We start from the raw sequence: 27624 nt of genomic DNA on the forward strand, positions 1-27624 counted from the left end.
TCTGAGGTGAGTAACGTCGAAAGAAATACTGCTAGTTTTGGAACAAAAACGACTGCGCAATTATTTATTTTAAACATAATCCATCATAACAAAGCTATTTTAAGATTAAGGTGTGTATGAACACACGAAGAAAACAAGTGAATGTATCTTAAATGTATTTTTCGTTTTGTTTGCTCTTTTTTTCCCCTTCAGGTATTTTGAAGGAAGAGTGGCCGTCGAGGACTTTGAACATTTATTCAAAAAAAAACAATTTTTTTCTTCAAGTAATGGACATTTGATTACTATTTTTGCCTCCAGTTTGTTCCAGAGGGAAAAGCTAGTTTTTAGCTGCCACAACCCCGCCCATAAACCAGTTTGTTCCAGCCATAGATTGTTAACGTTATAAAAACATGACGGTTAACGATATAAAACTGATGTAACAAGAGATCTGTTGCTGTAAAGCACAATATACAGTAGTAATATAGCTGCTCGAGACGCTGAAGTATTTATAGTAAGTGTTTATTTTCAAAGCAATCTGAACCTAAATTCACGAAATTATTAATTGTTTAGTCCTAGATTAAATGTGAAGTGTGCTAGTTGTTCTCCGTACGTGGTTAGCTATTTTTTTGTAGTTCAAATGCAGCGAAGGCTAACGATAGTTTATGAGCTCACACAGGAAAGTGCAGAGTGGAAACGCTCCGGTTCTTTGTGTGTGAGACTGATACAAATCAACTAACACATGTTTTAAGTTAATCATAAGCAATCTACTCATAAAGATTGCCGTAGGAAATATTTTTTTAGCCTATGAATCTGGATGTTTTTTTAAAATCTAAGTAGGGGAGAGATCCTTGGAATTTACACCTACCGCAATCTATACATAAAGATTGCTTAGATTGAAGATTACGGACTTTTGGTAGTTTGCGACACTTAACGTTGTATCGTCGATCTAGTTAGAGCAGGACATACATTCCCCAGGTGTACGATATGTATACGGCAATCTAAGGATAAAGATTGCCTTATTGAAATGCGCAAGGGAGGGAAACGTCCATTCGAAATATTACAAAAAGCAGAACGGTGGTGTCGGAATTACATCAAAATGGCGGGCTTGTTGTCTTTTGTCCTTGCAGAACATGCAGCCATAATGGCTACTGTGTTTATATGGAGCGACAGTCATGTGTTTGGCTTCCCAGAATAGCGGAACGACTTTCTTCTCGCGGTGTCCTTATCGCATTTGTAGCCGTTACAGCTATCGATACCTTCTCGTTTTTTGTCAATTGTAAATGATTCCCCGGCCGTGCAAATGTGATAGTATGCTAGCTGTGTTGTGGCCGGGTTAGCTGGCATACATTGTTCTTTATGTTCTCGAGGCTGTTGCAGCCACGAAGCAGTTAACAAAAGAGGGCAGGGCCTAGATGGATTGTCCGTGTATAACGGGTTAGTTTCCCCCCTTTAACGGCGAACTCCCCTAGCCTGAACGCGGTCATTGAACGGGATCTTTATTCTGGTGGTATGGTAGGGCGTGCATTGCAATGACATGCCATTTGTCATAAAGGGCTCCCAGCTGCTAACGTGGTGCGTTTGTAAGGCATATACTGTTTCAGTAATTTGATTATCTACAGGCTTTCCCTCCATTATTTTCTATTTGTGACAAGTCATTTATTTTAGGAATATCTGCTTGGCATAGGCTACAAACAGCAGTAACATTGACCCCATAGGACAAAAGTGTTTATTTGATATAATGATTGTCAACCAGGGTTAAAACTAATATGTCAACAAAAATTGCTTGCTATTTATTGGCAGGGTTTGAGCAAGTGTGACAAGTATTTGTTACGTTGTAGCTAAATGATAACATGTGATATCCCCTTTTCAACTGCATTGCTATATATTTGAGTAAATACAGCAAAGCAATTGTGTGTGTGTATGAATATTAATTTACTTGACTTCTCCCCCATTGAATTATTCTTTACTAGGCTGTCTTATCAATAACTTCATTCTATTGACTGTGTGCGTGTGTAACAGTTGTGACATTTTCAGGGGGTTTGTGTTATTTCCCGTGTTGTGGAGTTCTGAGACTATATAAAACGTCTACTACAGTTAATCGGGTAAGACCAAACTGATTTCCTCACATGGCATTTCAAAATGAAATACTTGGATATTATCCAAGCAATACCTGGATACAGTAATTCAAAGTATATAATGAATAGTCATAACCATATTATAATGACTTAAAATATTAACATGATAAGGGTTCAGTTATGCACTAAACAATGAGGAAAATGCATGCAGAAGTCCCGTCCCTGCTGTTAGTGTTATGATTTACGCATAGTTTGGGTTTGAGCAAGGCTAAGTAAAAATTATATTTCTATTTTACTGTATTGGTTTAATAGGTTAGTGGAGATTTGACTTTTTTATACGTAAAGGATCCATCTATAGTCACTGGATCCTCAACCGAGGTCGGTCTACTAGTGTTCTCTTTTTATATGGCACAGTAATATGACGTTGGTATTTTCCGTTAACTATTCTTGTTTTAACCACCCACCTGTACTTGAGCCAATCTCCTGCTCAGCTTAAGTATACATTTCAAATATATTCATTGCCAAATTAAGTTACTTTCTTTTGGTGAATTTGACATTTTTAAATATATTTGTATAAATTTGCTTTGATACATGTATTCATTAATTAGTACTTTGAAATGTGTGGATTTCTTTTGTCTACATTTGCATGGAGGTGTAGTGCTTGTTGTACATTTGATACAATTTGTAATTCCTTGTACTAAGCTATAGGTGGCAGTAAATGCTAAAACATTCATCCACTGCTCCATGGGGGGAGACTATTGAACCAAGGGGGTTGTCATTGGTTATGCTTCAGATGAAACATTCCCTTTATTTTAATGTTAATCATAGGCAATTAACATAGTCCTGTACACTTTAAGGGATGTATGTGCGAGGTCAACCACTTACAAAACCAATACTTACAATATCAATTCAAATAACTTCAATATTACTTTCAAAATAATTATTTATACTTACAAACACACACAAAAGTTAAATATGTTCCTTAACTGAAATTACTAGTACTATGCATTTCTTAGAATAGGCTTCTTCTGCGCTCTGTTCAACCAACTATTCCTTGGAGTTCCCGTGCTACCTGAGACTACTGGTAAAGTGACTGCACCCTTCTCTATCAGTGAAGGAGCTGGTCAGTCATTCCAACCACCAGTTTAGTGCACCGCAAGGCTGAAACAATACCTGTAGACTTTCAGTTTGAGGGCCTTCCTTGTGTGTGTGCTTCAGTGGTTAGCTTCCAATATGTGTCTTATTAGTAAAGGGAGAAGCTACTCATGGTATTTTCCACCCACCCACCCACACAACGTAGACTAGCATCCTCTGTTACTAGAACATCATCAGTAACATATTCTAGCTTTTACAGCTCTCGTCACCATTGACATTCAATAGGTAATTTATCTGAGACTAGAACAGTACAAATGGCAGGTTGACAAGGCTGCTCCTCAGCCCAATGACTCGTTTCCCCTCCACTGTAGCTTGTAGGTTTCCTGGTTGTTTCCTCATATCCAAGCCTAATCACTCATCTGTTTTTAATTTGCACTTACCATGAACTTGTTTATGTTGTACATATTATGAAGGCAATCATGAGTGGAAGGTTTTGTTGAAACCTCTTTTGTAATGTTTTAATAATCTGAATAAAGCATAGCTACTTGAATGTATTGCGCCGGCCTTGGGGGAAGTCCACATGAACCTATTGTAAACTACAGCCCAACCTGTCATTTTCCCATAATGTGTGGTGTTGAACTGACTCCTTGCATATTTTCTCTCTCTGTTCTATTGAATCACTGACATAGAAAATGAACTAGCAGCATGGCCTATAAGCAATCTTTGTATTAGCCTCTACCCTGCTGTCTTAGGGGAATCCTCCCGGGGCTGCTGGGAGAACGGACAGTAGGCCCTGTCAGTCATTACCTCTTCTCCCTCAGCTATGGGAATAACCCCACAGAACAGACCAATCCCTCCGGAGAAAATGAAATGCACATTTTTGTAAAGAATGAGGCAACACATCAGTGAGTCATGGTGTTCAATAGTACATAATTTGGAATGCGAAGGCAGCACCTTGGCTGGGGGGTTAGTTGGGACTGTCACTGCCCCCCTTTTCCTTGTTTTCACAGATTTCAGTGTAGCTGAAGATCTAGCAATGTGGGTATTTTTGACGTAGACCTCAGCCCACTGTGATGTTGCTCTCGGCTTTGTAGCTAGAAGGAAACAGTACAAACTGCAGTATGGATTTCAGCCTTGGTCGGTCGTGTGGTAGAGTGAGGTTTGGAGATGTCTTATGGTTTAGTACCTAGGTTGAATTGTCTGTAAGCCGCTACTTTTTGCAGGATTTAGAGATGAACGGATGGTGTCAGTTCCAAGGGTCCCTCTCAAAACAGTCAAATCTGACATGCCTGGATGCAGTTCAGTGCAAACATCACTTTAGCAGCACATTGAAAAATAATATAACAATAACTGTTTAGTAAGCGCCAGAGTTATACGATTTGATGATATCCTGTAAAGTATGTTTGTCTCTTCCTCTCTGAGCAGAGATGGCGGTGGGCCCGGTGGACCCCAGGGAGGTCCTGAAGGGAGTAGAGAACCTGCTGGGGAAAGATGGAGAGCTCCGCAGCCTGGAGGGTGTCCCCAAAGTTTTCAGGTAATTAACATACTGCCAGTTTTTTACTTTTATGATGTGCTTTTGAACTTGTATAACATTTTTCCAGCTTTTACTGTTTAGTGTTTTTCATTAATTATTTTTACATTATTTTGAGTTGCCAGTGTAGACCGTAATGGTAGCATTCTTGTTCTGACCATGGGTTTTCTTGGTCTTCTCTCCACAGTCTCATGAAGGGCTCTCACAAGATGGTGAGCAGGTGTATGTACCTGAATATCCTACTGCAGACCAAGTCCCATGACATTCTCAACCGGTAAGATCTACTCCCATTTTATGTCATCTATTGTTTAGTAACTTGTTTAGTAAGTTCACTAGGGAGTTTTCTGCCACTGTGCTACTGCTTGTTCTTTGGGGGGGTTGGGGGTCTAGGCCGGATTACTGTAAAGCGCTTTGTGAAAATGGGCCATTTAGATTCAATTTGATTGACTTCCATCCCTTCATCCAGGTTTATCCGAGTGGGAGGCTACAAGCTGCTGAACGCGTGGCTGACCTACTCCAAATCTAGCAACAACACCCCCCTGTTACAGCTCATCCTGCTAACGCTGCAGAAACTGCCCCTCACTGTAGACCACCTGAAACAGAACAACACTGCCAAGCTGGTCAAGCAGCTCAGCAAGACTGGAGAGACTGAGGGTATGTTTTTAAACAACTTTCATTTCTCTTGCGTGCCACCCTCTTCAATACACTGAGCTGACTAAATAGACCTCTATGAGGAAATAGTTTACCATTTTATTTGTAACTCACTTTTTCACAAACCAAAAGTTAATGATGTAGTTCCTGTAGTGGTGGTATCTGTGCATTAGATGTACATTTTTTTTATGATCGTGTCTGAGGTTGATTTGCAACTAATGTTGTCTCTGTCTCAGAGCTGAGGAAGCTGTCTGCTGGGCTGGTGGATGGCTGGATGGCTACCATCCGTTCCCAGAGTGTCTCCGCCACCTCTCCTGCAGGTAACGACTACTCTCCTATCCCTCGTTCCCTCATTTTCACTTTCTTCCTCTCGTTAACTCTCCGCTCCCCTGTAATCTCAGTTTACATAACACCCTCTTTCTCTCTCAGATAAGAAACGGAAGAAGGAGGAGGGGAAAGTGCCAGTCCGAGAGGTGAAGGCGGCTGATGGAGGGAAGGCAGCGGAGGAGGAGAGGAAGAGGGAGAAGCCCAAAGCTCACGCTCCCAGCCATGCTAAGATCCGCTCCATAGGTAGACTACGCTCCCTTCACCGCCATCTTGTCAAACTACACGCACACCCTGTCCTCAGTTTATCACAAAGTTTAATTGACAAAATATGATTCTGTGTATAAGGTTGTCCTTTGATAAAAGACAGGCAACAGTAATATGCAAATGAAGAAGTAATTGTGTTTCTGGCTGTAGGGATGAAGCTCCTGCTGTTGCAAAAGTGCTGGATGTTGGACTATATAATATCCTGATCTGACCCTGTCCTGTTTGTTGTTGTCCAGGCCTGGAGATGGATGCTCCCTCCCCTGTCCCAGTCAAGAAGCCCCCCGTGGCCCTCCAGCTGGGAGACAAGTACAACATCAAACCATCCCAAGTCCTCAAGAGACCCAGGTAACCTACACTTCAGACAGTAATAACAGCTTTGTTCATATTGTGTATATTCATCGTCCTTCTGCGTTTTACCAGGCAATAACAGGATAAAAAATTTACCTAACCAAAACATAAAACACTGCTCAGTGCTTCCCCCTAGGTGGTTAATGAGAGTATTGACCAAACCTGTCTTTGGCAAATGTATTTGCCATTTGTAATGAATATATTGGAACTATTACTCACTGAACCTCTCCCATGTATCTCTCTCTACCAGTTTGGGTCCTATGGAGTCAAATTTAACATGTTTCTCTTGTCTTTCTCTCTACCAGTTTTGGTCCTCTGGACCCTCCCCCTGTGGAGAAGAAGTATAAACCCCTCAACACCACTCCTAACCACACCAAGGAGATCAAGGTGAAGATCATCCCGGCACAACGTAAGACCTCAACAGAAATCGGTATGTACTTATGGACCCCTTTACTGCATGTACAGTAGTAGATTAGACCTAACCCCTCAACATGGAGAAGATTAGACCTAACCCCTCAACATGGAGAAGATTAGACCTAACCCCTCAACATGGAGAAGATTAGACCTAACCCCTCAACATGGAGAAGATTAGACCTAACCCCTCAACATGGAGAATATATCAGGTTTGAGGTCAATTCCCTTTCAATTCAGGGAGCTGCGTGAAATTCCAAGTATCCTAAGTACTTGTCTATGAGAACTTTTTGGAATTTGTTTACTTCCTGAGTTGACTGGATTGAAATTGAATTGACCTCCTCAACCCTGGTAGATACCCACACATTGCTGTAAATGTTCCACTACTGGAAGGTCTTCAAGACTGAAACATTGCAGTAAACTAAGAGAGCATACAAACTGTTTCAGAGCATAAACAAACATTTGTTTCTTTCACATGACATGTTGTTTTGCACCCTACCCCTGAGAACATAGTGTGATGTGTGTAGTACACACTTTGAAACCCATCTCCCCCTCAACAAAACCTGCAGTATTTTGACTGTTAGTGACATGACTAAGGTACCCTCCTCTCTCTGCAGCCCTTGAGGGTACAGGCTTCCTGGATGCCCTAAACTCCGCCCCTGTTTCTCTCATCAAGATCAAGAAGAAGAAAGGAAGGGAAGGGAGAGACCCCAAAGCTGTCTCTCCCACGTCAAACAAGGTAAACACACAACTTCCTGACCAGACAGACAGCACAGACTACTCTCTCTGCTATTCTGACTCTACACCTAAATCTTTGGGAAGGCCGTGCAAATGGAATTGAGTATTCACCCATCTCTCTCTCTCTTTACATCCCTCCTCTCAGCCGTGTCCATTCGAGGGTAAAACTCACTATCCTTCACCTCAGGGTGGCACCAAGCCCTCGTCCCCAGAGACCCAGGTGGCCTCCACCACCCCTCCCCACGAGGTCCCAGTAGACCTGGAGCAACCCGGCACGCCCGTGCCCGCCGACGACCCAGAGGCCATGGACACGGGCAGCGAGAAGCCCAGCGCCCTGGCTGAACCCCGCGGCGAAGAGGAGGGTCAGCTGACCAAGAAGGGCAAGAAGAAGAAGAGCGTGCGCTGGGCCGAGGAGGAGCAGCTCACACAGTACTTCTACTTCGACCTGGACGAGACCGAGAGAGGTGAGAGAACAAAAACTAACGGTAACTTCAATTCAATTTTTTCGGTCGGTGTTGTGTGTAATTGCACGTTAAACTGTGGTTGTATAGTCAAACTAGATAGCCAACAGCCCAATAAAGACATGCTCAACACTTTACATTTTACTTTTCTGTTAAATTTAGTCTTTTGGCAGGGATGTGCCTCCCCCCTGCTTTCCTGTCATTTATCTTCGAAAAATACCTAAATACCTATTCCCTTGTCAAAATCCAGCTTTTTCTGCTTTTCTATCTTGTCGTGATCACATCCCTGTTGTGTGCCATGGCTAACCTTCTCATTCTGCACCTCTCTCCTTCCTCCTGTTCCTTCTATCCCCCTCTCCAGTCAACGTCAACAAGGTCAAGGACTTTGGCGAGGCGGCGAAGCGCGAGATGATGATGGACCGCCACACGTTTGAGATGGCGAGGCGCCTGTCCCACGACTCCATGGAGGAGCGCGTCCCCTGGAGCCCCCCGAGGCCCCTGGCCCTCACCGGCCCCCTGGTCAACGCTGGTGCCAATAGCACAGAGAGACTCACACAGAGAGACCGCGAGACGGGCATCCTGCAGGAGATCTTCCTCACCAAGGAGAGGTACGGATTCACACACACCTTGGATCTCTATAGCCTAGTGGGTTACCAGGTGCTCAAAATGCCTCACATTCTATTGCGGAAACTCACCTTCTGTTTCTTCTCCTCAGTGTTCCTGACAGCCCCCATGAACCAGAGCCTGAGGCCTATGAACCCATGCCTCCACGCCTCATACCCCTGGACGAGGTGGGATATACCCTTTTCTGTCAATCACTTTGGTGCCGTTTGAAAGATGTGTTCAACTAAAATGAATGAACAACCAAACGTTTTGAACATAAAATAGGAAACATTACAAGTGTTATCAGTTTTGAATCTGAAAAAAAGTGCTAAAGTCCTGTAATACATAAAGACAACGCTCAATGCTCCAAACATCCTCTGTGTCCAGTGAACTAACTCCCTCTCTTCTCCAGGACTCGACCATGGTGGATGACAGCTACATGGAGCCCATGGACACGTCGTCCCAGCCTGGCTCTGGCGTGGGCCCCGGGGGGGTGGAGGGCTCCAAGCTGCCCCCCGTCCTCGCCAACCTCATGGGCAACCTGGGGGCCAACAACCTTTTGAGTAACCTAGGCAACATTGCCCAGGGCACGCCTGGTGCCCCCGCTAACCCCTCCGTCAACGTACAGGAGTTACTCACCTCCATCATGGTAAGTGATATAGCATGAACTAATCCTGTTTTTGTAACCCTGCCATTATGTAATCTCATTGAGAAACTTTATGATTGGAGGATTTCAAGTATTAATGTGTTTACCGTACTGGAACTCCCGGAAAAGCCCTGTAACCAGTGTATTTGTGATGTTTATTTTAGTCTGTCATGATTTGGCTTAACCCCTCCCTCCCCCCCTGTAGGGAGCTAGTGGTGGCCAGTCTACTGAGGACCTGATCAAGCAGCCAGACTTCTCTGAGAAGATCAAACAGCTGCTGGGCTCTCTACAGCAGACCCAGAACCAGGGCCCCCCCACCGGACCCCCGCCCGGAGGTACACACAAACCTTTACAACACACACACACACATAATCACACACAGACCCCCTACACAACACACTATTGATCATAGTCTGTTGCTGGAAAAAAGGTATGTGTTATGGCTTTACACCCCCTGCTATATTATTGATAAAGCGTTACCTGTCTAACAGAACACAGAGGGTGTTCTTTAATGGAAACCTCTCCAACAAAATCCAGGTAGAATCAGGAAATCCCCAGGGCAGCTGTCTAGGTCCTTTTTTTCAATCTTTACTAACGACATTTGAGTGAAGGCAGTGTGTCTGTGCGGAGGACTCAACACTATACACCTCAGCTACTACAGGGACTGAAATGACTGCAACAATGAGCTGCAGTTAGTTTCAGAATGGGTGGCAAGGAATAAGTTTAAATATTTCAAACTAAAAGCATTGTATTTGGGACAAATAATTTACTAAACCTCAACTAAATCTTGTCATGAATAATGTGGTAATTGAGCAAGTTGAGGAGACAACTGCTTGGTGTAACACTAGATTGTAAACTGCCATGGTCAAAATATATTGATACAACAGTAGCTATGATGGGGAGAAGTCTGTCTATAATAAAGCGCTGCTCTGCCTTCTTAACAACACTATCAACAAGGCAGGTCCTGCAGGCCCTAGTTTTGTCGCACCTGGACTAATGTTCAGTCTTGTGGTCAGGTGCCACAAATAGAGACTTGCAATTGGCTCAGAACAAGGAAGCGCGGCTGGCCCTTGGATGTACACAGAGAGCTAACATTAATCATATGCATGTAAATCTCTCGTGGCTCAAAATGGAGGAGAGATTGACTTCATCACTATTTTTATTTATGAGAGGTATTGACATGTTGAATGCACTGAGCTGTCTGTCTAAACTACTGGCATACAGCTCAGACACCCATGCATACCCCACAAAACATCCCACAAGAGGTCTCGTCACAGTCCAGAACAGACTACGGGAGGCGCACAGTACTACATAGTCATGACTACATGAAACTCTTTTCCACGTCAAGTAACTCACGCCAGCAGTAAAATGAGATGTAAAAAGCAAACATACACATTTTGGAACAGCAGGGACTGTGAAGCAACACAAACACAGGCACAGACACATGCATACAAACACACAATAACAAACGGACTATACACACACGTACACATTGATTTTGTGTTGTAGATATGCCTGAGGGTACACACTTAATACGTTGTGAAATCTGTTGTGAATGTACTGTAATGTATAACTGCCTTAATTGTCCTGGACCCCAGGAATAGTAGCTGCTGCCTTGACAACAGCTAATAGGGATCCATAATAAATACACACCTTCCTCTCTCTAGTTCTAACACAAACCAAATTTTCTTACATTTCCTCCTACTCTTAACTGTATATCATGATATGCATACTAGAATAGTTGTTAAAGTATGTCTTTCCTCCACAGTGAGCCAGGGCCTGTTGGGCCACGGTCCAGGCATGAACAACATGCCCAACATGGGCATGCCCATGAACGGAGTGGGGTACCCTCCTGCAGGCAAGCCCCTGGGACCCGGAGGCCCCCATTATAACCATCCTCCGCCCCCACACAACCATGGACCCCCTGGCTTCAACGCCAACCCCCGCATGATGGGCCCCCCGCCACCCCAGGGCCACGGAGGAGACAACAGCAACTACTGGGGGGACGACTCGATGAGGGGGGGCCCACACCGGGGCGGAGGGGGCCACTTCCACCGAGGGGGCCGAGGGAGAGGAGGGGAACAGGTGGGCTTCAGAGGGAGAGGACGAGGGGGGCCTAGAGGAGGACACAACATGGGAGGTGAGTTGACTTAGAAAGGGAATGTTCCTTCTACAAATGTTGTTTCTTTTAGACATATAGGGCCAGTCTGAAACACCACCCTGTGTTGCCCATGTAGGACTCTGCCCCACTATCGTGCAATAAAAGTAAAGACGAAGTTGATTTCCGTTTGCCATTTTCTAGCCTTGATGCAGTCAGTACAGACGTTTGGTTTGCCTGGTTAGTTGTATACTAACTCTGTTCTTTTCTCTCTCCTCTCAGACATGTCCAAGAGGCCAGTGTGTCGCCACTTCATGATGAAAGGAAACTGCCGTTACGAGAGCAACTGTGCTTTCTACCACCCTGGCGTCAACGGTCCTCCCCTGCCCCCAACCACCCCGCCCACAACCAGTACAATGACCACGGACCCCAACACGGGCACTAGACCACCAACACACCTCGAACACAAAGACATGACAATACCCTGATACTACCACTAGGTGGCAGAACTCCGAATTCATGAGCTGCTGGTTTAGTTTCACCACTGGAACAGAGAGACAGACAGCCCACCAGGCTAGAAAGAGAGTCAAATGTGACCATCAATGTGAGAGACAGACAAGGCTGTGTCCTGCAGCCTTAACAGCTGCTCTGGTCTGGTAATCTCAATGTGATTTTTCTGCAGGTCAGTTGAAGAAGCAGTTCTACTACTGTTCTCCTACTGTGTGACTGGGACTTTGATATGAAGGCTCACCAGTAGCAGAGGAAGATACTGAATATAGAGGGCAGAATCAGACATTTATCTACTACTTCCTCTTCCTCTCTCCCCACACCAACCCAATATATCCCCCAAGAAATTCTCGACTTCATACGTCCATTTTTGTTTGCCCTGCTCGCTCAAACTCCCTTGATCAGGGACAGAGGACATTGCTTGTACACCAGAATACACAGACGCTCATGCCCTGGCTTTGTAAAAGTATAGGTACTCTGCTATAGCTGTGAGATGATCATTTAGTATGTTTGTTTAAATGTTTTATTGTGATCATTTTTAACACAGTTGCTTCAGGTTGATGAAGATGTACAGTAACCAGACACTATGACCACTATGACTTATGGTTGCGGTCTGTCACTTTCCCATATAGCCTATCAGCCAGCCTTGTCTAATGCACTTGTCTCTACATCTTTGTCTGCTACTTCAATCAGCACTGAGCTAAGAGGTCAGCAATGAAGATGGCAAATCAATAGAAACATCTCCAGGATCTCCCCAGTATTGAGTTGGACTTCTTGAAGCTAAATTACTCTAACATCATTCTGTTCTGTAGTTGTGTAGCGTCACTCCTGCCCTGGCTGTGCCTATTGGACCATGTTCCCCTGACAGACAGGATCTTTAGCTAACCGTCAGCTCCAGAATGAGTCTAAGCCCCACCCTCCCTCCTGAATGACAATGTAGCGCTGTGGTCCCCTGAGTTTTCAAACTGTAGTCAGAAAGACGTGGCCAAATTACAATGGTCAGTACACCATTTTAAAACATATTTACGGCCAAGTGGCATGCAAGAAAGACATGCCACTTTTTCTACCGTAGGATTTCAACAGAAAACAAGACAATGAATGTGAAGTCGACCAAATAATTGTAACATTGTTTGATGTTGTTTGCCAACTTCCCCATAGGCAAGAGAGGTATCAGTTAGGAAGCACTTTAAGAGGAAAGATGAGGGCCAAATCCAAGTTGTTTCCACCAGGCAGCCTGACTGACAGGACAGGACCCACCACACTGCTTGTTCTACTATCTAGCTCCTGCTCTAGAAAGGCCTGCCTCAAACAGTTCCCCTCAAGATCAAATGAACGAAACAGTATTAAGAAAACTGAAACACCCATAGATGAATGCCTACGCACTGAACGAACAAACGTGTTGCGTTTTCTGATAGTTAGTACTAGTGTGCAGCCTATCACATGAGAGGGGAACAACAGGAAAAAGCATGGCTTGATTTGACTGAGCCTTTTACCTAGAATAGTACATTATAGTGAATGAAGTTCTGGTCTAATAGAAGCCTCTGATTTTTATATTTCAACAACTGTATAACCTGTACTACCAGGAGTATATATCTCTTCCATGTGACAAAAACAATGGTTGGATGCCCTGTGGCAGACACACAGTCCCCTTTTATAGAAGTGCTTCTTCACACACAGGCCTGTATTAGCTTGTATGGGCTTCAGTGTTCGGTCAGTGTTATGTCCAACGGGGTAAAACTAAGGAATCATTCTCTGGGTCAACTAATTCAAAGTGTTTTCTGTGAAAACCGTGGCCTTCATGTCTCTTGTGGGACTATAATTATGTCAAATTTAGTTTTGGGTTGGATTTATTGCATTTTTATTTTGATATGATACTGATGAGTTGGATCTCTCCAATTAGGTCCAAGTTTTTGTTAAATTCTTGTATCCATTTATTTTGTACATGTATTAATAAATGTCCTAAAATGAATGTATCCGCGTTGTCTCTGCTGCTGTACTGTTTGTTGCTACTTGGCTACGTGCCAAACTTTTAATAACCATTTAATCAAGAATCTGCTATTAACAAATCTATCACTGGCTTGGTTTTGTTCTCGCTCTATGTTTTTTCTTCAACTTTCTCACCCGGACAGTTTCTGTGTGTGTTTCTACAGAAACAGCTAAGTAGTGACATTAACGCAATGCCATTAATTACAGTCGCTGTACTCACAATATGCAGGAGAACTATCGCCTTATGGGTGAGGGTAAACTGAGTTGCAAGCCCAATTTCAGACGCAATCGTTTGGAAAGGATGAAACCGCGTCTGTGCCACCAGAGAGTACAGAAAGTAGAAAGTGTGCAGGCCAGGCGGCAGGCTGTCTGCTGCTAGCACAGTCAGTGTAGTCAGCTTAGTTTCCCCCATTGAGACAGTGTCTGTGCCTCGATCTAGGTCGTGAAAAATATAAACATGATAGTGTTTGCTTTAGCAATCTCACTGAAAATAATTTTTGAAAGATACTGTGCCTCAACTCAAAATAGGACTATTTCATGTTAGATCCCTCTTCCAAGGCAGTCATAGTCAATTAACTAATCACTGATCATAACCTTGATGTGATTGGCCTGACTGAAACAAGGCTAAAGCCTAATGAATTTACTAAATTAAATGAGGCCTCTCCTCCAGTGACCATATCTCCATCTGCATCCTGCAAAAGCAGAAGAGATTCTAAAAATGTTTTGCTTTAAATTGAAATGTATATAAAAACTACAAATATATATGTTTTACTCTTTTGAGTTTCTAGTCATGAAGTCTATGCAGCCTACCCAAGCACTTTATAGCTACTGTTTACAGGCCTCCCGGGCCGTATACGGCGTTCCCTGAATTTCTACCGGACCTTGTAGTCATGGCAGATAATATTATCATTTTTGGTGACTATCCACATGGAGAAGTTCACGGACCCACTCCAAAAGTCTTTCTGAGCCATCATTGACTCAGTGGGTTTTGTCCAACGTGTATCCAGACCTATGCATTGCCACAGTCATACCCAGGATCTGGTTCTATCCCCTGGAATAAAAACTGTGGATCTAAATGTTTTTCCTCACAATCCTGGACTATTGGAACACCATTTTATTATGTTTGCAATCACAACAAGTAATCTGCTCAGACCCCAACCCAGGATTATCAAAAGCCGCGTTATAAATTCTCAGACAACCCAACGTTTCCTAGATGCCCTTCCAGACTCCCTCCACCTACCCAAGGACGTTGGAGTACAGAAATCTGTTAACCACCTGAGGATCTAAATTGAACATTGCGTAATACCCAAGATGTAGTCGCACCTCTAAAAACCAAAAACATTTGTCACAAGAAATGATCTCCCTACCAAGCCCCCTATCCGAGCCCTGAAGCAAGCTTCCAGAACATTGGAATGGAAATGGTGCTCCACCAAACTGGAAGTCTTCCGACTAGCTTGGAAAGATAGTACCTTGCAATATCGAAGAGCCCTCACTGCTGCTCTATCAGCCTACTTTCCTAACCTGATTGAGGAGAATAAAAACAATCCAACATTTATTTTTTTATACTGTCGCAAAGCTAACTAAAAAGCAGCATTCCCCTTCAGCAGTGAACTTCTTTGACGAAAAGATCCTGATCATTACAAAGCAAATTACAGACTCCTCTTTGAATCTGCGTATTTCTCCAAAACTCAGTTATCCTGAGTCTGCACAAAACTGCCAGGACCTAAAATCAATGGACACTCATGTTTTTTAGTCATGTATCTCTCAAAACATTTACGAAAATAGTCATGGCCTCTAAACCTTCCAGATGCCTGCTAGACCCTATTCCAACTAAACTAATGAAAGAGCTACTTCCTGTCTTTGGCCGTCCTATGTCGAACATAATAAATGGCTCCCTACACTCCAGATGTGTACCAAACTCACTAAAAGTGGCAGTAATAAAGCCTCTCCTGAAAAGCCTCTCCTCTCTCTTGACCCAGAAAATGTATCTCCCATCCCTCTCAATAAAAATGTTAAAAGCTGTTGAGCAGCAACTCACTGCCTACCTGAAGACAAATGATGCATACGAAACGCTCCAGTCTGGTTTTAGACTCCATCATAGTACTGAGACTGCACTCGTGAAGGTGGTAATTACTTTTTAATGACTTCAGACCAAGGCTCTGCATCTTTCGTCTTGCTCCTAGACCTTAGTGCCGCCTTTGACACCATCAATCAACACATTATTTTGGAGAGATTGTAAACCGTAATTGGTTTACACAGACAAGTTCTTGCCTGGTTTAGATCTTATCTGTCAGAAGATATCAGTTCGTCTCTGTGGACGGTTTGTCCTCTGACAAATAAATTGTACTTTTCGGTGTTCCTCAAGGTTAGGACCACTATTGTTTTCACTGTATATTCTACCTCTTGGTGAAGTTATTCAGAAACACAATGTCAACATTCAATGATATGCGGACAACACACAGCTGTACATTTCGATGAAACATGGTGAATCCCCAACATTGCTTACTCTGGAAGCCTGTGTTTCAGACATAAGGAAGTGGATGGTGGCAAACTGTTTGCTTTCAAACACGCACAAAACAGAGATGATAGTTCTAGGTCTCAAGAAAAAAATAGATCTGCTGTGTCGCACCCTGATCTGTTTCACCTGTATTTGTGATTGTCTCCACCACCCTCCAAGTGTCGCCCATCTTCCCCATTATCCACTGTGTATTCATACCTGTGTTCTCTGTTTGTTTGTTGCCAGTTCATCTTGTTTGTCAAGTCAACCAGTGGTTTTGTGTCTCAGCTCCTGCTTTTCCCAGTCTGTCTCTTTCTCGCCCCCCTGGGTTTGACCCTTGCCTGTCCTGAGACCGCCTGCCTGATGACTCTGTCTGACCCTGAGCCTGACTGCCGACCTGTACCTTTGTCCCACCTCTGGATTCTTGACCTCTGCCTACCCTGACCCTGAGCCTGCCTGCCGTCCGGTACTGTTGCCTGACCTCTGGTTTACTGACCCCTGCCTGCCTTGACCTGTCTATTGCCTGGCCCCTGTTGGATTATTAAACCATTGTTCATTCGACGTTGTCTGCATCTGGGTCTTACCTTCATACCTGATAGCTGTTTGATCTGACAATGAATCATATTGGTTGTACAGTCGTCTCAAATAAAACTGTGAAGGACTTTGGCATCCCTTTGGACCGTGATCTCTCTTTTGACGAACATATCAATAATATTTCAAGGGCACCTTTTTTCGGTCTTTGTAACATTGCAAAAAATCTGAAATATTTTGTTCAAAAATGATGCAGAAAAGCTTATCCATGCTTTTGTCACTTCTAGATTAGACTACGGCATTGCTCTACTCTCCAGCTACCCAGTTAAACCACTAAATAAACTTCAGTTAGTGCTAAATACGGCTGCTAGAATATTGACTAGAACCAAAACATTTGATCATATTACTCCAGTGCTAGCCTCCCTACACTGGCTTCCTGTTAGGACTAGGGCTGATTTCAAGGTCTTTACTGCTAACCTAAAAGCATTACATGGACTTGCTCCTACCTATCTCTCTGATTTGGTTCTGCCGTTCATACCTACATGTACACTACGATCACAAGACACAGGCCTACTTATTGTACCTAGAATTTCTAAGAAAACAGCTGGAGGCAGGGCTTTCTCCTATAGAGCTCCATTATTATGGAATGGTCTGCCTATCCATGTGAGAGACACAGAGTTGGTCTCAACTTTTAAGTCTTTACTGAAGACTCATCTCTTCTGTAGGTCCTATGATTGAGTGTAGTCTGGCCCAGCGGTGCGAAGGTGAAAGGCAAGGCACTGGAGTGACGAACTGCCCTTGCTGTCTCTGCCTGGCCGGCTCCCCTCTCTCCACTGGGATTCTCTGCCTCTGACCCTATTATGGGGGCTGAGTCACTGGCTTATTAGTGCTCTTCCATGCTGCCCCAAGGAGGGGTGGGTCACGTTGTGCCAGGATTTTTTCCGCTATACTTGACTTGAGTGGGTTGAGTCACTGACGTGATCTTCTGTCCGGTTTTGACCCCCCTCGGGCTTGTGCGGTGGAGGAGATATTTGTGGGCTATACTCAGCCTTGTCTCAGGTATCCCTCTAGTGGGGCTGGGATTTGGCAAAGTGGGTGGGGTTTATCCTGCCTGGTTGGCCCTGTCCGGGCGTATCGTCGGATGTGGCCAAAGTGCCCCCCCCCGTCTCAGCCTCTAGCATATATGCTGCAATAGTCTATGTGCCTGGGGGCTAGGGTCAGTCTGTCCTGTCTGGTGAAATTCTTCTGTCTTATCTGGTGTCCTGTGTGAACTTAAGAATGCTCCCTCTAATTCTTCCATCTCTCTCTCCTCTCTCCCCTCTCTCTCTCAGGACCTGAGCCCTAGGACAGGACTACCTGGCCTGACGACTCCTGGTTGTCCCCAGTCCACCTGGTTGTGCTGCCGATCCAATTTCTGCTGTTTTACCTGCAGCTGGAACCCTGACCTGTTCAAGGGACGTGCTACCTTGTCCCAGATCTGCTGTTTTCGACTCTCTCTCTATCTCTCTACTGCACCTGCTGTCTCAACCTCTTAATGCTTGGCTATGAAAAGCCAACTGACAATTACTCCTGAGGTGCTGGCCTGTTGTACCCTCTACAACCACTGTGATTATTATTTGACCCTGCTGGTCATCTATGAACGTTTGAACATCTTGAAGAACGATCTGGCCTTAATGACCATGTTCTGTTATAATCTCCACCAAGCACAGCCAGAAGAGGACTGGCCACCCCTCAGAGCCTGATTCCTCTCTAGGTTTCTTCCTAGGTTCTAGGGAGTTTTTCCTAACCACCATGCTTCTACATCTACATTGCTTGCTGTTTGGGGTTTTAAGATGGGTTTCTGTATAAGCACTTTGTGGTGACATTAGCTGATGTAAAAAGGGCTTTATAAATCCATTAACAGTTTTGTTTCAAGTTCTTATCTAACAGATGTTTCATTATATGAATGAATTCTTAACTCAGTTTCTTTGAAAATAACTGCCATTATTTAAACTTGTTTATTTGGAATGTCAATGAAGAAGGTTTCATATAATCAGAAGACCCCAAGAAAGGAACATACAAAAGTTTCAGGGGATCTTTAAACAATCTCAATCGTCATCATGCACATTACACAACCTAATCCAAGATCCTACGTCCTATTACCATAGTAGTGTAAGGTAGAGTGTATGGTAGATCCGTGTTCTCAGGGCGAGGCTAATGACAGGTGGCCCAGGTGGCAGACGATGCAATGTGTAACCAGGAGTGGCTTTAACCCGGCCCTACACTGCAAATATTGACCCGGGGACAACCCACGTCAGGAACAGAGAGAAAGGAGGATAGTCAGTGCCTTAGGAGCTAAGGACACCTCAGCATTCTGAGAGAGAGCAAGAAAGAAAGAAGCAAATACGAGTACCTAGCCTTAGTTAGGGTCACCTCAGCATTCTGAGAGTTCGAAGGATCAAGTAAGAAAGAGAGAATACTAAGGACAGCACAGCATTCCACTGCTCCAACATCCACACTAGAATTCATGGCAGCCTGATTTCCGGTCCAATGTGATATACTACACAGCCCTATCCTTTTGCATTTCACATAGGTTAAGTAACAAACACTCCACACCAACTCATATTACATCAGGATCCCATAAATCCAGATTTGCATCTGGTTGTAAACAGCATCATTCAAACATGGATTTATGGCACAGTGGAATAAAAAAAAAAATGAGTGCAGACATTCAGAATGGGATTGGGATGTAATATGCATTGAAGTGGTGTGTTTTAGAGTGTTTCCTAATATGCTTTAGACACATTTCATATTGCATTATAGTCAATGGCAAGTGATGTCTAAGCAAAAGGTGACAACCAATTATCTCAGTAATGAAACAAAATATATTTATTTTTTTAACTAAAAAAGTGAAAGCACAAAAAGAGTGAAAATAAGGCCACAGAAAATGGGTTAACTTCCCCTTCAATCTGTTAAATCTTTTTGTTTACTTTATGAAAGGTAATTTATTACTATTTCAAATGTTAAAAAAAATATTTTATCTTTAACTCTGCGTTGTTGGAAAAAGACCTGTATGTAAGCATTTCACTGTAGTTTATCTGATTTTATTGAGAATGATGTCAATCTTACGGATCTGACCTGATCCATGAACTGACTAATAGCCCCGATATCAAGCAGATTGCTAGATTTAATGCTGACCTGTCCTTGGATCTGTGCCAACTATTACGATTCAACAGTTCCGTTACCCATTCTTATCATAAAAGGAAAACGTACATAACAACACTATCAAATCCTATTTTAGTCAAACTTAATGATATACCTTAAAATGGCTGTCTGATAGTGAAATAACGGCGAAAAAGTCCAAATTCTAGAAACGATGGAACTATCTGCCTCTACATATTCCATCAGAGCTTTGGGGGAGAGAGGGAGAGGGTTGGTGTGTGGGAGGGGCCATCAGGTGAGCTTGGGGCCAGTGTATAAGAGCATGTCCAGGTGATAGAGAAGGGACACGGCAGTGCGAGTAACAGCAGAGAAAAGGAGACTTACAAAGGTGCCACGGAGAACAGGTAGGAAATATATCTCTCCCTCCACCACAAATCTTTCTTCACTATCCCTTATCCCTCAATCTGATCCTTTTCCTGGTAAATGTGCCTTAAATGCTGTGAACTTTTCCAGACTCTTTCAGTCTATAAAAACGTGAACAACTCTGAATAGATGTGCAATGTTTCCACTCAGCTATACTTTTGAGTTATAATAATATGAGGACAGAAGCAGATTATCTGTGCAGTTTTGTGACATGCATGTGGTATCTGGGTCTGTATTCACAATGATACAGAATAGAGGTGCTGATATAGGATCAGTTTTGACTTGTAGATCACAATGATTAAAATGATATGGACAGGGGGAACATGATCCCCAATCAGCCCTCCTACCTACTCTGAGATGCTCAATAATAAACTCTTGTTTCCTTCCAGAAAGGTATTAATCATGATCCGAGGTCTGCTGTCGGTGTTGTTTGTCCTTGTGGCCGTAGCCGTGTCTTCATCTTTGGCCAAGCCTGAGAAGAACATTGCCAAGAGGGGGAAGAGGATCCCTCAGACTCTCTCTAGAGGTAACACTCCCTCCCCTTACTATTTTTCAAGGCTTATCACAGTGTAGTGTTTGAATGACTGAAAGAAAGGTTTTAAGAGTACAGTACACTTTTTCCTTATTCGCAAAGCACTGGTCTGTGTGGTCTGAGATATCTAATGAATAGAGCTGACATAGGATTCCTTATTCTACATGTCAGCGGAGGCATGTCTGTTCTACACAATATATCTCTACCTGAATGTTCCGTAATGTTGCACCTTCCTGAGCGGACCACAGGTATTCTGACACTGTTCTTCCTTTCGGTCTTCTGTAGGCTGGGGTGATCAGCTGATCTGGGCTCAAACCTATGAGGAGGCTCTGTACTGGGCCAGGGCACAGTGAGTGAACAAACTTTTATGACTACATGCAAAATGGCATTCTATTTCTTATGTGGTGCACAATAGGGAAAAGGGTGTTTTTTCACATACATACAGTGGGGCAAAAAAGTTTTTAGTCAGTCACCAATTGTGCAAGGTCTCCCACTTAAAAAGATGAGAGAGGCCTGTAATTTTCATCATATGTACACTTCAACTATGACAGACAAAATGAGGGAAAAAAATCCAGAAAATCACATTGTAGGATTTTTAATGAATTTAAAAATCAAACAAGCAAGATTTCTGGCTCTCACAGACCTGTAACTTCTTCTTTAAGAGGCTCCTCTGTCCTCCACTCGTTACCTGTATTAATGGCACCTGTTTGAACTTGTTATCAGTATAAAAGACACCTGTCCACAACCTCAAACAGTCACACTCCAAACTCCACTATGGCCAAGACCAAAGAGCTGCCAAAGGACACCAGAAACAAAATTGTAGACCTGCACCAGGCTGGGAAGACGGAATCTGCAATAGGTAAGCAGCTTGGTTTGAAGAAATCTACTGTGGGAGCAATTATTAGGAAATGGAAGACATACAAGATCACTGATAACCTCCCTCGATCTGGGGCTCCACGCAAGATCTCACCCCGTGGGGTCAAAATGATCACAAGAACGGTGAGCAAAAATCCCAGAACCACACAAGGGGGACCTAGTGAAAGACCTGCAGAGAGCTGGGACCAAAGTAACAAAGTCTACCATCAGTAACACACTACGCCGCCAGGGACTCAAATCCTGTAGTGCCAGGCGTGTCCCCCTGTTTAAGCCAGTACATGTCCAGGCACGGCTGAAGTTTGCTAGAGAGCATTTGGATGATCCAGAAGAAGATTGGGAGAATGTCATATGGTCAGATGAAACCAAACTAGAACCTTTTGGTAAAATCTCAACTCGTCGTGTTTGGAGGACAAAGAATGCTGAGTTGCATCCAAAGAACACCATACCTACTGTGAAGAATGGGGGTGGAAACATCATGCTTTGGGGCTGTTTTTCTGCAAAGGGACCAGGACGACTGATCTGTGTAAAGGAAAGAATGAATGGGGCCATGTATCGTGAGATTTTGAGTGAAAACCTCCTTCCATCAGCAAGGGCATTGAAGATGAAACGTGGCTGGGTCTTTCAGCATGACAATGATCCCAAACACACCGCCCGGGCAACGAAGGAGTGGCTTCTTAAGAAGCATTTCAAGGTCCTGGAGTGGCCTAGCCAGTCTCCAGATCTCAACCCCATAGAAAATCTTTGGAGGACAGTTGAAAGTCTGTGTTATCCAGCAACAGCCCCAAAACATCACTGCTCTAGAGGAGATCTGCATGGAGGAATGGGACAAAATACCAGCAACAGTGTGTGAAAACCTTGTGAAGACTTACAGAAAACGTTTGACCTCTGTCATTGCCAACAAAGGGTATATAACAAAGTATTGAGATAAACTTTTGTAGGTGACCAAACACTTATTTTCCACCATAATTTGCAAATAAATAAATTTAAAATCATACAATGTGATTTTCTGGATTTTTTCTCTCTCATTTTGTCTGTCATAGTTGAAGTGTACTACCTATGATGAAAATTACAGGCCTCTCTCATCTTTTTAAGTGGGAGAACTTGCACAATTGGTGGCTGACTAAACTTTTTTGCCCCACTGTATAATAGATCTGGATAACTGATGTGTTGTCTTTGCAAAAAAGCAAATACATTTCAAGGCATTCCTTGGCATCTCCTTTCTATTATATTCTATTGTAACCAGAACTACTTTGTCTCCACAGGAACAAGCCTCTGATGGTCATCTTTCACCTGGAGGACTGTCCCCACAGCGCATGTAAGACCCTGATCTCTAACCCCTGACCTCTAACCCCTGACCTACAGCAAATAAACTGCCACTTTCTTGCACTTTCCTGAACAGACCTCAGGTCAAAGTCCCTCCCTTGGCTAGTTATGCATCCTGGCATTCTCCCAAATTGTGATGCATCATTCAGTTGTATTAGATGCCAGGACTTGTTTAAACAACAATTATCAAACTCGTAGTAGAACAAACAGGACTCTGTTTGCCAAGGTGTTATATATCTCTAGCATCCTAGTATGTTACTCAACTGTTAATAGATGGAGATCTCTTTAGTCAATATAATGTTTTCCATAATTTATTTCATGATCTCTTTCGTGTATCCAGCCATGAAGAAGGCCTTCGCTGAAGACAAGGACATCCAGAAGGTACTTGATGAAGACTTCATCATTCTCAATCTGGTGGTGAGTTTTAAATTCAGACTTTGGAAAACGTTACTAGAATCATGCCAAGCACAATACATACATGAATTATCTTTTGATCTATTTTATGATTTTACTTTATAGTATATATAATTTTTTGTATTCATATTTTACTTTTGTTTTTGTTTTTTAAACAGACATCTAGCATCTAGAAAGACATAAATAATTACGTTGTGTTTCTCTCCCTGTGTTATCAGTATGAAACCACAGACAAGCATCTCTCCCCTGATGGCCAGTATGTCCCCAGAATCATCTTTGTCGGTGAGTGATGAGGTCACGTTTTCCATGCAGCATTACATGCTAACAAATTTCAATACTTTGTCTTTGATGGCATCAAACAAAAGTGCCAGATTTGAATCAATAGTTCTCTCTCGCTCACTCCCCCCCTCTCTTTCTCTCCCCTCAGATCCCTCTATGACAGTGAGAGCTGACATCACAGGACGCTACTCCAACCGCATGTATGCCTATGAGCCTTCTGACACCCAACTCTGTGAGTACAACTTGATCTTATCTCCCTCTTGAATGTTTGATTGCATACTAACAGTTTACATACTGTTAATAAATCAGTATTTAGTAGATTATAAATATTTAAGCATTTATACACATTTATAATGTTTTATAAATGTAAGGTATTAGAAATTGTAACCAGACATTGTTTTATAATTCAAATATATTACATTTGGCCATTAGTGCCATCATCAACAACAACAAATTACTCCTCTGTGAGAAACAACCTGCTCTTGAACGACTCTTGTGTGACTTAGTCTTGACTTCTCTTGAGTGACTCTTCATTTTCCCTTCTCCCTACAGTGTTGAGCAACATGCAGAAGGCCAAGAAGCTGCTGAAGACTGAGTTGTAAAGCACTGACAAAGCATGTGACCCGTTGACCTTTGGCCTGTGACTTCAGAGGTTTTCTGAACATTCTCAGAATGATCTCTGGAGCCTAGGAGTCAGCCAGTGGGATACTGTCACCATGTAAACCTAAGCACTGGAAAAAACTAGTCTTCACTTTCACAAACTAATTTAAATGTTTTGGGGGGATTTTCCCTGAAACTCTGTCTTTGTAATGTATTGCTGTACATCTAAGATGTATTTTTATTAAATATAGTGCAATTCTTAAATTATGTGTGTATTATTGTAAAACCAGAGTTACCAGTATTACATTTTTTGACTCAAGTTAAAAGAGCTATTAAAAAGACAGAAACTGTGTGCGCATGAATGTGTGTGTGCATGTGTATGTGTGTAGCTAGGGAGTGAGTGCTGACATCCTGGTCACATCCTGAATGGGCTTGGCCATTGAGGGTATGAAATAACTTTTCCTGAGTCACTCCTGGTTGCCTGGTTACTGAACCGGTCACAGCCTGGTTGCCTGGCTACCGAACCTCAACCAATGCCTTTGTTGTATAACGGGGCTTCCTTCTTAAAAAAAAAAAAAACACAATTATCTGTGCTCTTCATGGGAATCTATGCAAATGATATGCCAGAAAGCAAATAAAAGCATTACTTACAAAACTGATTTTAGTTTCTTGGAAATGCTTAGGCTCCTGCTGTGAGCTGAGCTCAACATTTTGCAACTTCACTGGTTGTGTTTCTATTGAAACAGAGCCCAACTAACCCAGTGAATGTCGACTGGTCAACTTGACTGGGCGTTGGTGGGAAATGAGTTACGATCAATGTTGATAGGAGAACAGAAACGGGATGAAAGAGATGTAAAATATCAATTTTATTGTGATTTCTTGTACAAAGGCTCAGGTACCTAGTTCACAGAACCATCAGTAGCAGCAGCACATCCTAGCAGAGACATAATACAGCAGCACATCCTAGCAGAGACATGATGCAGCAGCACATCCTAGCAGAGACATGATGCAGCAGCACATCCTAGCAGAGACATGATGCAGCAGCACATCCTAGCAGAGACATGATGCAGCAGCACATCCTAGCAGAGACATGATACAGCAGCACATCCTAGCAGAGACATGATGCAGCAGCACATCCTAGCAGAGACATGATGCAGCAGCACATCCTAGCAGAGACATGATACAACAGCACATCCTAGCAGAGACATAATACAGCAGCACATCCTAGCAGAGACATGATGCAGCAGCACATCCTAGCAGAGACATGATACAGCAGCACATACTAGCAGAGACATGATACAACAGCACATCCTAGCAGAGACATGATGCAGCAGCACATCCTAGCAGAGACATGATACAGCAGCACATACTAGCAGAGACATGATGCAGCAGCACATCCTAGCAGAGACATGATGCAGCAGCACATCCTAGCAGAGACATGATACAGCAGCACATCCTAGCAGAGACATGATACAGCAGCACATCCTAGCAGAGACATGATACAGCAGCACATCCTAGCAGAGACATGATGCAGCAGCACATCCTAGCAGAGACATGATACAGCAGCACATCCTAGCAGAGACACGATACAGCAGCACATCCTAGCAGAGACATGATGCAGCAGCACATCCTAGCAGAGACATGATACAGCAGCACATCCTAGCAGAGACACGATACAGCAGCACATAATCGACTGCCAGGCTTTGTAACACTATCAGCAGAACAAAGTGGATCATATGTGTGTTCAGTCTTCCCCAGAATTACATAGTGTTGATATTCAGACAGCATAAGCAACTGACTCTTACATTAATGCATTTGGTTTAGCAGATTTCTAATCATTAGGAATGTTTACACAGAAATATACATAAAGAACAACTTTTTTGTTGAATACTGTGTAGCATGATGACGTAAAGTAAAGGCAACAACAAGCTGCTTAAATAGCTGTAGTTATGTAGTTACAGCACATAACTGTCAACAGCGCGCTACAGTCCTGTTATTGAGTGTTAAAATCAAATGTACAAATATTCAATGATGTCTTCAATCGCCATGTGCTCAAAATAATACAAACTGTTCTTCATTATGTCAGTCATTGTTTGTAATACAGGAGTCATTCAGTAGTCACAACATCACAGTTCACATGCTCTAATACTGGTCTGAGCATACTGAACGCTTGCCCATCAAGGGTGTATCAAATATCAAATGTATTCTCTGAAAACGTTGATTCCAAGAGATTTGGCATCGGAAGCAGAGCCATATACGTATGAGAGGTTAAATACAGGATATGATTGGGATTGGGAGTGGCTTCAGGTGTCCTATTAGGGTAATAGACTCATGTAGCATTTTAATATACAGCCGGGTCGTGTTCTTTAGGGCACACAACAGAAAACATCTTGCAACTGAAAATGTAAAGGAAAACGTAGTTCCTCCTGTCTCAGTCAGTTTTCTCCTGTTTAGTGCCCTAATGAACCCAGTTATTTTCCAGACACACACCTTTATGAAACACCACACAAAGGCCTGCCGCTTTGCTCAGCTGGTGAAAACACACACAAGTCACTCGCTTATTTACAAACACAGCCCCTAAAACAGGCGGCAAACCCACCTCCACCAGGAGAGCTACTGCAGGCTTTTGCTTCGGCCCCACTTTAACTAACACAACCGATTCAGCTGAAAATGGCCCCGATGAGCAACTCATTTGTTTAGAATCAGCTGTGTTAGTGTTAGTTAGAGTAGGGCTGGAGAAAAAGCCTGCACATCCAGTAGCTCTCCAGGAGGAGGGCTAGCCACTTCCAGGATGTGGGGTGAGGGGGGCAGGGCGCAGAGCCAGCAGTTGCCAGCAGTTACAGGAAGGCACTGGGATTGGCTCGAGGGTCTTTCTGGTTCCTGTATTGATACGTTAGCCACACCCCCAGGATCTGAAGCAGGAATAAAGAATAAACATTACTGAGCCCAGTTTTATCATACTGACCCTACAAATTACAGATCATATACTGTAAATATACATTTTCATTCCCTATTAGATTTTATAAACTGCAGTTTACTGTAAGTAAGTTCAATTGATTGAATGCTTGATTGAGACACCAGACCATTCCCTGACTGTATATAAAGGGAGATCTCACCTCAGTGAAGCTGAAGAAGAGGCCTATCCCGCCCACGAAGCGCAGCACCTCTCCTGCATGCGCCTGGATGTGCTCAGCACACGGTGAACAGGAGTGGTTGGGGAAACAGGCCTGTAGAGGGACACAGAAACACCACACAGACCAGGTAGTCAGGAAAACGGCTTCACAGCCA

General features: G+C 43.3%; 3 protein-coding genes across 4 annotated transcripts in view; 2 read left to right on the forward strand and 1 right to left on the reverse strand.

The window, feature by feature from the left end:
• LOC115131409 (serine/threonine-protein phosphatase 1 regulatory subunit 10-like) lies at positions 1-13703 on the forward strand. The gene is given in 17 exon segments (XM_065020380.1): positions 1-490; positions 4575-4683; positions 4868-4954; positions 5147-5334; positions 5568-5651; positions 5761-5901; positions 6159-6267; positions 6576-6700; positions 7299-7420; positions 7565-7883; positions 8242-8488; positions 8596-8671; positions 8896-9132; positions 9335-9464; positions 10898-11269; positions 11510-11617; positions 11620-13703. Coding segments are annotated over 16 exon segments (2505 nt in total). The 5' UTR covers positions 1-490; positions 4575-4576; the 3' UTR covers positions 11673-13703.
• Positions 13704-20190: 6487 nt separating this feature from the next.
• Positions 20191-24600, forward strand: LOC115132711 (anterior gradient protein 2 homolog). 2 transcript variants are annotated; one of them, XM_029665430.2, is made up of 8 exons: positions 20191-20293; positions 20702-20838; positions 21130-21193; positions 22983-23035; positions 23384-23460; positions 23676-23739; positions 23885-23968; positions 24289-24600. In XM_029665430.2, exons 2-8 carry the CDS (start codon positions 20715-20717, stop codon positions 24336-24338), a joined length of 516 nt encoding a protein of 171 aa, XP_029521290.1. In that variant the 5' UTR covers positions 20191-20293; positions 20702-20714; the 3' UTR covers positions 24339-24600. The 2 variants fall into 2 exon arrangements, with proteins under 2 accessions (XP_029521290.1, XP_029521291.1); XM_029665431.2 differs by having other exon boundaries at positions 20192-20293; positions 20706-20838.
• A 583-nt stretch (positions 24601-25183) lies between these two features.
• The window catches only part of LOC115131410 (tetraspanin-13-like), a 7477-nt gene continuing 5036 nt past the window's right edge, over positions 25184-27624 (reverse strand). Inside the window, exons 5-6 of the mRNA XM_029663120.2 lie at positions 27453-27563; positions 25184-27248 (exon numbers count right to left, since the gene is read on the reverse strand). Of these exons, the coding sequence (XP_029518980.1) occupies positions 27174-27248; positions 27453-27563 (186 nt within the window). The 3' untranslated portion in view covers positions 25184-27173. The remainder of the gene's footprint in view (positions 27249-27452; positions 27564-27624) is intronic.

The sequence above is a fragment of the Oncorhynchus nerka genome, linkage group LG7 (genome assembly GCF_034236695.1).
Source record: "Oncorhynchus nerka isolate Pitt River linkage group LG7, Oner_Uvic_2.0, whole genome shotgun sequence".
NCBI classification, from domain to species: Eukaryota; Metazoa; Chordata; class Actinopteri; order Salmoniformes; family Salmonidae; genus Oncorhynchus; species Oncorhynchus nerka.

Excerpts from the sequence above, each read along its gene's own strand:
- LOC115132711 (XM_029665430.2), top strand. The coding sequence starts at position 20,715 with ATGATCCGAGGTCTGCTGTCGGTGTTGTTTGTCCTTGTGGCCGTAGCC. Across the intron at positions 23,036-23,383 it reads GGACTGTCCCCACAGCGCAT|CCATGAAGAAGGCCTTCGCT; the intron begins GTAAGACCCTGA and ends TCGTGTATCCAG. Across the intron at positions 23,740-23,884 it reads CCCCAGAATCATCTTTGTCG|ATCCCTCTATGACAGTGAGA; the intron begins GTGAGTGATGAG and ends CTCTCCCCTCAG.